This window comes from Meriones unguiculatus, chromosome 16 (genome assembly GCF_030254825.1).
Source record: "Meriones unguiculatus strain TT.TT164.6M chromosome 16, Bangor_MerUng_6.1, whole genome shotgun sequence".
NCBI classification, from domain to species: Eukaryota; Metazoa; Chordata; class Mammalia; order Rodentia; family Muridae; genus Meriones; species Meriones unguiculatus.
In genome coordinates this window covers 6919047-6930117 of record NC_083363.1, presented here as the reverse complement: position 1 = coordinate 6930117, position 11071 = coordinate 6919047, and the positions used below count along the sequence as shown (strand labels likewise).

Below are 11071 nucleotides of genomic sequence, written 5' to 3'. Positions count from 1 at the left end.
CACACAGGGAGAAACTGTTGGAACCCATGCCTTATAGGACCATCAGAGTAAAATCCAGAGACAGAGGTTGGAGCCTGTATGGTAGGCGAAGCCCCTGCCTCCTTCGCTCCTACTTGCTTTTATAAATAAAGATTTATTAGAGCCAGGATCAAGATTACAGTGTGGAAGTGGGGTGCTGTAATCTAAGTGCAGGATTTTTGACATTTTATTCACTGCATAGCCCTGCATTACTTTTGATTTTTAAATCTGTTTTGACGCCTGAGTTTTCTGTACATTTTCATGCAAGGCGAGAACTTTAGCCCACAATTCACCCTGGCCCCCACCCTGCTTAGTGACGCCAGGCATGGGGCTCTCACCTTTGTAGTGACAGTTCTGAGGAATCTGGGGTTTTCGTTTCTTAAAAAACAAGCACGGAACCACTAAGAGTGCTTTCATTTTAATCCCAGGTGTGAGGGTGTGGGGCTGCTTAGGGCTGTTCGCAGCAGCTGGCTGTGATTTGCCTCGTGCTCCAGCAAAGCGTGGTTTTGCCAGCTGCAGATAGTTTCTACAACTGTGTGTGATGTTTGGAATTCCGGGAACTTTTTAGAGGGTACAAAAATTTGAGAGCCCCGAGAGGCAGCGTGGGTGGTTATTGGCTGTTTAGGAGATGGGCTGCAGTTTGCTCATAACCATGGTCAAAGAAGAGACAAAAGGAAAGAAATTAGATTCAGAGATCTCTTTTCCCCCCTCTCTTTCTTTCCTCTCTATCCTTGTTCCTCTCCTATCTAGTGTTAGGGGGCGAAACTGGGGCGGGGGGGATAAAGAGAGGGGAAGAAAAGAACGCACAAAGTAGCAAAGGCCAGCTATAACCCTTAAAGCTTTGTCACATCAGAAATAAGATGTCACTGCCCTAGCTCACATACAACAGGATACAACAGGAAGTCTTTCTGTAGGCACAAAGCCCCGACTTAGAGGGAAGCTGTCACCATGTCCTTGTTTAGAATCCAAAGGGCTCCTTCAACCTGTCTGCCTGCCAACCTTAGGAGGAACACTTAGGTTCGCCTCAGCCTCACTCTTAACTACCAAGCGGCATCCCCAGCCCAACTTTCAATAATAAATGCGCTCTGAAGATATTTTTAGATCAGCGAGGTCTCTGGTGCCCCCTGCATGCTGTCATGGGTGGTGGGAGAGTGCCAGGCCTCCTTTGCCCTAGTCCCTGCTCTGCCCAGTGAAGGAAGGGACACAAGCTAAGCCTGCCGATTGGAGAACTGGTCTATAAACCCAAGCATGGTGGGAAGCTTCTGAGGTGTCTTCTCAGAGTCAAGAAACCAGACTAAAGAGGCCCCTAGAGAATAAGAAAACATGGTCACAGCGGCCCCCACAAGGGAGTCAGCCATTCCTGCTGTGGGGAATGGATGGAGACTGATGGAGAAGTCCCGGCCAGGGCCAACACCACAGAGTCCTCCAGGCTGGGAGGACCAGGCAGGTTCTGACTTCTCACCCACACTGGAGGTCAGATCTGGTTTATTTTGGAGGGCACGTACCACCCCCTCCAAAGCGTAAAGTCCATGTCTGTATTATTAAAATAAAATGCAAAACCCGATTCCAGAGTGGCTGTTTGTAACGGTCTCTCATACAGAGCTTAGCCATGCTAACCTGGACTGTGTGAACCCTCCATCGGTCGTCTCTCCTGACAACCTCCCTGTTTGAACCTTATAAAGAAAACCAGACTCTGTCACTTTCTAGTCCTTAGTCAAGCCCTGAGATCACTGTCGCTCTGTGGGGACCATCCCCTCTCCTTGAGGCAGTTGCATTCTTTGTTTTCCTGGGGGTGCAGCAGGCCTGGCCCCCACATTGCCCTTTGCTTGTAGCACCTGCCCACCTATTTCTGCCTGGCCCTGCCTGGCCCTGCCTGACCATGGGAACCTCTTCCTCAGGGGCCTCGGGTAGGGTGGGGCGGGCACAGCTGAAAGCAATCTGGCAACATGCCAGCAGCCATGGCGCTCACACGAGAATTTCTGGGGGCATTTTCCCCGATGCCTGAGAGAAGCCAGCTGTGAGCCCACCAGGACGTAATCAGACCTTTGAGGAAAACTCACGCAGCCTCATGGCGCCCTCTCGTGGCAGCTGGGAGTGACGGCCACTCCTCAACCTGGCGTTCTCTAACTTTCATCTGCTTTCCAGCTTCCTAAAGTTCCCAGCACCCAGTCGTGAGCCAGCCATTTCCTTGAGCGCCACTCCCCTCTCCACCCCCACCCCGCCACCGGGCAACTGTGGCTTCCTACAATTGTTAATTCTCCCTGACACTGTCATTTGAGCCAGTATTGAGTGCTGAGATCTTCCTGGCTGGGGTTTGGTAAGCCCAGCGGTACCTGCTGGGTATCTCCATATGGAATTCACGTGGGCCAAAGAAAAGTATCTCCCAGCCAAGCCCATTTTCTATTCCCTGTCTGGGTCTTGGGGTGGGTTGGGGCTCATAGACAGTCTAACTGTATTGCCCCGTGGGTTCAGAAATTTGGGGTGCATTTATTTCTAAGTGTCAACACGACTGTGGGGATAAGGCTGGCTTTGAACAGATACAAGGTCAGAGATGGCAGATGTGCCCAGTGTCACCATAGATTCTTCCCGCCTCTGTCTGTGACTATCCAGAGTCCTGTCTGCTCATGATGGCTTCAAATATGTTATGATTTGAACCCAGGCCCTGTCCTGTGCTGCATCCTGACCTAGGTTTTATCCTAGTTTTGCTTTCTGTTGCAGTGATAAACACCAAGACCAAAACCCACTCAAGGGAGGTGTGTGTTGATCGATTTGGTTTATATATTACAGTCTATCACTGAGGAAACTCAAGGCAGGAAGCCAGACACAGAAAGTGAGGCAGAGGCCATGGAAAACCGCTGCTTAATGGCTCGGTCTCTGTGGCTGTCTCAGCTTGTTTTCTTATATAACCCAGGACCACCTGCCCAGGGGTGGCCCTCACCCATCATCAGTAATCAACAAAATACCCCCCTGATTTGCTCACGGGCCAATATAGGGGAGGCATTTTCTCAGTTGAGGCTCCCTCTTCCCAGACCATTCAACTCTGCGTCAAGTTGGGAAAAACAAAACAAAGCAAAGAACAACAACAAGAAAAACAAAGCCAGCACAGGTTGCTTTTCTTTCCTGGCTTACAGTGTCCTGGGTTTACCTAGAAAGGAACTGGGTAGAATGGTGTCCATCCCAGTGTGGTGATGTTCACTGCCCATTCAGCCTGCCAGGGCTCCTGTCCTCACAGGTGGCCTGCTTTTGTGCAGGTGATTTTGTGCAGGGGCTCTGGCCCCCTGACCCCACGTTACATCCTCTGGGGTGTGGACATGCCAATACATATTGCATTAGATAGTTTAACCTGTCACACCTAATGGGAGTTTATGTATTTTTTCAAAAGTTTCTATGCAGACTTGACTATGTGTAATGTGGAGGGGAGGAGGGTTCTCTCCTCTCTCCCTCTCTCTCTCTCTCTCTCTCTCTCTCTCTGAGTACTTAATAAATGATCTTATACCATAGGGGCACTTGGGAGCAGAGGCAGGAAGAGCACTGCAAGTTCAAATCCAGCCTGGTCAAGGCAGTGCGTTACAGGCTGGGCAGGGCTACAGAGCGAGACCCTGACTCAAAGGACGAACGGTGTGGCTTATCAATGAACAAGCATGCACACACGCACACCCTCACCTCACCTCTCTGTCAAGTTCCCACTTCGGCAGCTGAGATTTGAGTGTGTTGCCAGGGATATAAGCCCTTGGTCTGCCCCGTTGCTTCTGACAAAGCTGGTCCCCTTCCAGGCTGACCCCGTTCTATGTCCAGCCTTCTCTCTGGGCACAGAGATTACCAGCTGCTTTTTCCTGCCATGTTGGCCTGCCCCTGCAGCCTTTCCAATCTGTGGCTCCACCTTCCGAACCCTTCTCCTAACCCTGCCCCTAAGCCCCTAATCTGTCTCTCCTGTTCTCTTCCAGAGGACAGATCTGTTCCACACACTCTGAGTGTGCAGCCCCAGTGACCACTAGAGGGCACCCTTGGGCACCCACATGCATTTGCCTTTCAAAGCCATCAGGCAAAGGATATGGCACTCAGGTCCCCAAGGGGAGGAACACTGTGTTGGTGATAGCCCAGAGACGGGTGAGCCTGTGTGCCAGTCCCCCTGCCCCCAAACTTCCATTCAAAGAAGTTTGCTGGGAGCTTTCAGAGCTGCTGTGTATACTCGGGGCAAGGGACAGGGAGGTGGAGAGTCAATAGGGGTGCCATGCTGGCTGCTTGGGAGCAAGGATTGCTCACGGAGAACCAAGTACTGGCCCCAGCCGGTCACCAGCGAGGCCCACCCCATAGCTAGGTGCTCCCTGGCTATTCTCAGCATCTCTGCCTCCCACTGTGAAGAAGGACCTCCCAGGCTTACGGGTTTCTGGAGCCCAGACTCAGTGAACATAAAATAGACATGACCCCTAACTGAACACAGGTCATTCCACACCTAGATGCAGGCCCACAGCATCCCAACTGATTGATGATTCTGTTTTGTCCCTCCAGTGCTGGCAGGCAGGGGAGAACAGTACTGTTGCTTTGAGAGAGAGAGAGAGAGAGAGAGAGAGAAAGACTGAAGGCACTGGGGGGTAACACCAAAGTTTGCCATTCTGTATATGGACTCGTGGTGGATAGTTTTATGTCAGCCTGACACAAGCTAAAATCGTGAGATCGGGCTGCAGGCAAGCCCATAAGGCATTTTCTTAATTAGTGACTGATGGGGGGAGGGCCCAGCCCAGCCCATTTCAGGTGCTCCCAACCCTGGGCTGGTGATCCTGGGTTCTATAGGAAAGCCGGCTGAGCAAGCCGTGGGGAGCAAGCCAGTAAGCAGCACCCCTCCATGGCCTCTGCATCAGCTCCTGCCTCCAGCTTCCCGCCCTGCTTAGGAAGTGTGTAAACCAAAGCATGCTTTCCTTCCCAAGTTGCCTTGGTCATAGTGTTTCATCACAGCCGTAGAAACCCTAGCTGCACTCACGGCCTTTGCAAGATCGCAGGGTGGAACGGCTGTTCTGAGTCCCGGGGACATTATCCGGGAGCCATACCTGGGGAGCTGAAAGGCAGAGTGGTGGGAATGTCCTTACAGCATCTTAGACTGTCACAACTCTGAGTTCTAGAGCCCCAGCCTGTGCCCGTGCCTCCCTGGCACCTGAAGTCTTACAGAGCAGGGTACAGGCTCACGTAGCTCTTCATTTGTGTCAAACAAGGGGGCCTTTCTGCTTCCTTCCCTGAGCACTCTGCTCTGCAGTGATCGTCAGGGCTGGAAGGGCCTAGGGCTGCACCCAGTGATGACCAAGGCTGGGAAGGCCTATGGTTGGGCTGTTGTCTCCCTGTGGTGCCAGGGCAGAGTCTTGAGGATAGAAAGGCATCTGGGTCCCTTGGAATTGACTGTGCAATCTATGCATAGAACAGGCTTCCTTCTTAGCACGCTGCTCATACCTGCAGGAGGGAGGCCCATGTTGGCACGGCGACAATGGGAAGACGGGCCCAAGACAAATCCTCCACTTTCCCCAGGATGAAAGCAAGAAGGGGCAGGGCGCCGAAAGGCCACCAGGGTGCCGAAGTGTCAGCAACCACGTGTGTCATCTCCTCCTGGAATCATAGGTACCTCTGTCCAACCTGGCCGGTTTCAGTTATCTGTGGTCAACCAGGGTCAGAAAATACCGAAGCTCCTTTGAAAGACTCCATTTGCCCTCCTTTCATCGTGGCGTATTGTCACGAACACTCTAATTATGGGCAGCAAACGCTGTTAATCTCTTGCCGTCTCTAACTTAGAAACGACTGTCCTGAGGGCATCTGCAGCGGAGCTGAGATTGGGGCACTGCCCGAGAGTCCTGAGCGTATTCCCTCAGATGAGGGCACCACCGCTGCAGTGGGGGTGCCCGGCTCCTATTTCTTCCCTCGTTCTGGACGCAAACGGGTTTGTAAAGAAGGCAGCCTCACCGGGCCACCGTTAAGACCTTCCTCTGAAAAAAAAAAAAAAAAAAAAAGACCTTCCTCTGCAGATGGTTAATTTCAGGAGGACTGCCACAGAAGGCTCATCGCTGCGTCGTCAGGTGACCTCGGGGGGCAGGTGGCCTTGTTAGCAAGAGGACACAGGGAGATAAGGACAAGAGCACATCAACACAAAGGCACACCCATGCCAGGGCCACACTCATGGTGAACAGGAGAGCACACCCACGCCAGGGCCACACTCATGGTGAACAGGACAGCACACCCATGCCAGGACCACACTCACCGTGCTCTCTTGCCAGCCTTCCTCCCATGTTGCAGGGCTCTGCAGGAGCCACTGGCACATCCCCTTTTGACCTGTCAGGGTCTCTGCTGTGTCCTAGAGCTCAGAACAAGGTGTAGTTTGCAACCCTGGCCCTAGGCCCCTGCTACTCTTCAGGAGTAAGTTCTTGCGGCTCGTCCTGGGCGGGAAACCCCTATTGCAGCTGCTAGGGCACAGAGAGGAGCAATGGGCAGGGCTGTCTCGGCTGTGCCTTGGGTTGTGGTGGTAGCGGCCTTCATGTTCCAGTAGCTCAAGCCTCAGCTGATGCTGCTGGAGCTCAGGGTCACCTGATCACAGCAGAGGACCTGGGTAAGGTTTCTAGGGGAACACAACCCAAAGACAGTTGCACAGAAGACGCTGGAGAGAGCAGGCTCATTCCACAGTGGGTCAGACCCTACACCCGATCAGAATTCTTTACCAGGCAGATACAAGCATCTTCAGGCAGTGGAGGCATGGATTTGACTCAGCAAACACGCACACAAATCACTTAACACATTTGACGCCCAATGCGCGTAAAAATTTCATATAAAATATTTTATTAGTAGTTTTGTTTCTTCCAAGTAGCTAACTCTATATTGACACAGTCTGCTCCTTGAGCTCCCTGCTGGGTTCCATCACATTCTTTTCTGTCACATCCTTATTTAGCTGGTGTTGCTCAACAGCCTCGGTGGATTTTCTACCGGACTTTTTCATCTCCTGTGCCACAGGCATAGAGGAGTTTTTGTCTTTCCTCCTCGGGGCAAAGGTGATAGGAAAGGAGTCTGGAGGCTGGTGTGCCACGGATACAAAGGGAGAGACACAGAACAACGCTATGAGACACGAGCGGGAGCAGCCTACACATGTGCACCTAGGGGAGCGGACATGAGTGTATGTGCAAATTCATGTATAGACACTCAAGACACGAATGCTTGGGCACCGGGGTCTCTGACCTGAGGTGTGGTCCGCTAGCATTACCGCAGGAAGCTCAGACAGAAAAGAACGGGACCACCTCCAGTAAGACACGGGTGGAGTCGGCCCTGGGGTGGGCTAGTGACACTCATCATAGGCACTGGGATGTAAATCCCTCAGGGGACAAAGAACAGGTTGGCCTCTCTGCTTGGCCTTCTCTTTGGCGGCAGAATGACTGACTGAGTAGACAGCCTCTGTGCCAGCGCTGTGCTCTGCGTCTGTCTAAGCGTTCTCGATCTGTTTGCTTGGACAAGGACGACTGGAAAAACCAGAGGGCAGGGACTCCGGGCTCTGATGACCCTCAGCACCAAGCCAGCCCCTCCCCGCCTCCATGCTACATAGATAAGGAGAGCAAAGCAGCTGCCCTGAAAAACCAGAGGGCAGGGACTCCGGGCTCTGATGACCCTCAGCACCAAGCCAGCCCCTCCCTGCCTCCATGCTACATAGATAAGGAGAGCAAAGCTGTTGCCCCCGGGGCCTGGAGCAACAGGGGGAAACCAGCTCAGTGAAGGTTTGATGGATGAATACAGGAAGGAGAAACAGAAGGGGCCGCAGGGTCCCAGACATTCCCAAGGGGAGGCGTTCACCTCCAGTCTCTTCTGTTCTCACAGACACACGCAGAGGTTCTGCGGATACTGTCTATCCCCGGCCTCGGCTGATAAACAACCTTTCTTTGGGTTTCTAAGATGAAAGCTGTTATGTCCCATTTTTCTAGTCCTAATGGTGCTTGCTCCTCCCGACCTCCAGGTGAGGAAGGGAGATTCTATCACCTACTGTGTGCAATGCTCACTCAGCTCATCCTCCTCCCTGGAAGTGCCACTCCCCTGCTCCTAAGACATTAACTCTCTCTAGACAGAGGGTAGAGGAGGAGGCAGGAGATGCTGGGATGGAAGAACAAAGGACGGGGCTGGACAGAGGATATCAGACCCAGCCTCTTCCAAGCTTAGGGCTAGTAGGCCCCACAGGTCTCACTTCCTGATGAAAACTCTGTCTTTTTCTGTCTTTGGACCTCTTTTTTTTTTTTTTACACATAAGGACTTTCATTTTACTCTTGATAACATGAGGCAGTGGTGTAGGCTTTAACCTGATAGATTCCTTCCTTGCAATAGAAGGAGCTCAGCTAGAGATGAAAGGAAGGCCTGGGTCCTTAGAGTCACATGGAACCCAATTGCAAAAGAGTCTGACTTTAACGTCAGTATCAGGAAAGGTGGACACTTCCGGGTACTCCCTACCATGACGGAGACAAACAGGAAATCGGTGGATGCTCCCTTATCACGGAAAGAACAGGAAATGATCCAGAAATCCAGACACTATCTCTGGAGCCCCAGCTACGGATGGTGACGAGGGGAGCCACACACCAGGACACCTGTGGACACTGGATGAGGGACAAGGATGGAGAGTCGCCTAGTTTGGCTGTCAGCCTTCCTGGAGTGTGCAAACAAATGAGCAATGCTGTCCTGCAGGTGACTTCTGACCCCTTACCTGCTCTGCTCAATATACTTTACCAACTGCCCACGTCACCCTGCCCGCCAGCTCTTGTATCCTGAGCTCAGACTCCGCCAGGAAAGAACTCCTCCGGAGGCTGAGGCACTCTTCCAGATTTGAAACCTGGACCACAATGCCTATGACTGACAGCACAGCTGTCTCCACAGAGAAATATAGCCTCTGGTAGATCCTGCTATGCGTCACCCCTCACACTAACCCATAAGAAGGAATGGTTTCCTTGGCACCAATGTTGCCAAGCGTGAGTCGGAGATCTGGCCACCCAAGTCCCATTCCTTCCAGACCACATTTCACCAGCTATCAACGGCCAGTTCCTCTCTGGGTGCCACGCCTAACACCTTGGAATTAAATCAAGACTTTTCCTTTTTTTTTTTTTTTTAATGAAGACTTTTTATAAAGGCGAATCGTGTCCCTGGTTAAAAGCTGAACCTAGAAGGCAATGCCATGTTTGTATAGAACGAGCAAACTGAAAATTACATCGTAATATGCATTTCAATCGTGTTCTCTATAAAAGATCTAGGAGTGAAAAAAATAAGAAGAATCTCTAGGTATCTTCTCAAAGCACATCCATGCGTTAAGTAAAATTCGGACCCTTAATCATTCTCTACAGGTAAGATAGGAAAGCTTCAAGGCCACGACCGAGAAATCTCGGGACCTGTCAGAACATGAGCTAGTGCAATTTACTTACAGGTGTGGAAACTGAGGCTCACAGGGGTAAACTGACCTAACCCACAAAAATAGAGGCTTTTGTGGGAGACTGATACTAGGTGCTCTGGAGAAGCAAGCAGCTGCGTTTTAATGGGGGCATCCATGGCACCTCCCCTTCCACCTAGCCAGCCTGTCCATCACTGATGCCCCATTGCCCACCCCCGCAGTTTGAGGGGTACACCCGTTGTGTCCCCAGGCCGGCTTCCCAGGTTTAGTGGAGGTAGTTAATGTGACTCATGAAGAACGGGAAAATGCTCTTAAAAACAAACAAACAAAAAAACTGAGAAGGTGGACTCTAGTATCTCCTGGGCAAAATTAAAGTGGCCGGAAAACTAGGAAGAAACCATCTATTTCGCTTAAAATGAGAAGCATGCGGGGGAAAAAAAAGAAAAGTCTGGGAGGAGCCTGCCAACTTCCCCTCAGCCCTGTCGGCATCGCTTAGTCCTTGCTGGCCCGGTGCAGCCGGCGTGGTGGTCTCCCTTGCCGTCTGTGGTGGTGTCTGTGAGGCCCCACTGGGTGGCCACGTGGGTCTCCTCTATTCCTAAGCAAAGCACACCTTTTACCCTGAATAAGTCCTCAAAAGGTACTAAAAAGATACAATCTCTCAAAATGAATGAAATTTATCGACTTTGGCTCGGAAAGTGACTTCCTCATAAGTGAGAAGAGCTTTAGAAAGACGAAACCGTTAAAGGACGGAGTTCCACCGTGGGTGGACTTTGCCCCGTGACGACATCCACCTCTCCGGGGGACCAAGGCGGCTGACACTCCTCATCCAGGTCAACGTGTCCCGGGCTCCAGGAAGGAGCTTCGACTGAGGGAGCTTCTCGTCCCCAGCTGGACCGGAGGATGACATTCTGTGCCACTTGCGTTTTCAATCCCTCGTGTAAAAAAAGAACCCCAACCGCCCTACATCTTCCTAGTTAGAAAAGGAACAGTTCCAACCCGCCGGGCGGAGGCGCTCAACGCCGGTCGCCATCGACCCGCGTGGCCTCCAGGTTGGGTCAGGAGAGTCTTTGTCACCAGGAGCAGGTGCAGTGCCCTCGGTCACAATGTCTGCTTTGCCTCGCTGCTGGCCTTGCGAGGGGTTTTACCTCTCAGCCCGGATTTTGTACCTCAGGACAAAGTAGGCAATGAGCCTCAGGGAGATGAAGAAGATGCCCAGGACGATGAAGTCCAGGTACAGCTTCGCGTTCTCCACGTCCAGCTCCCGCAGGATGGCCTCTGACTTCTGGAAGTGGCACGTCTCGGCAATGTCGCAGTGGAGGTCCTCCCGGTCCAAGCCATAGATGGAGAGGATGACGCCCTCAAAGCCGTACCTAGGGAGAGGAGCACCAGGTGTGAAGGGCACTCCTTGTTGAAGGTCACTGGCTCTCCATGCTTGGTGACCACCCCCCACAAGTCTGCACTTCTTCCTGACATCACAGCATCCCCCTAAGTCAATATTCTAGCGGCCTCCTGCCTCTGTTTCCAATCCTGTTTCTTCCAGGGCCACCAGAGAATGTGCAAAATGGCATGAACTGTGCCTAGTCCACTGGGGCAATAAATAAATTAGTAAATAAAATAAAACCTATCTGGCTTCCTTTGGAGCCTGCACACCTTTTCACTGTTAGGTTACGGGTT

General features: G+C 51.9%; 1 protein-coding gene across 4 annotated transcripts in view; it reads right to left on the bottom strand.

Annotated features, from left to right (window-relative positions):
• Positions 1–6799: 6799 nt before the first annotated feature.
• Positions 6800–11071, bottom strand: part of Abcg1 (ATP binding cassette subfamily G member 1) — a 56019-nt gene continuing 51747 nt past the window's right edge. For all 4 annotated transcript variants that reach the window (XM_021652388.2, XM_060369208.1, XM_060369210.1 and 1 more), the window contains one exon: positions 6800–10767. In XM_021652388.2, coding sequence (XP_021508063.1) covers positions 10539–10767 — 229 coding nt within the window. In that variant the 3' untranslated portion in view covers positions 6800–10538. The remainder of the gene's footprint in view (positions 10768–11071) is intronic.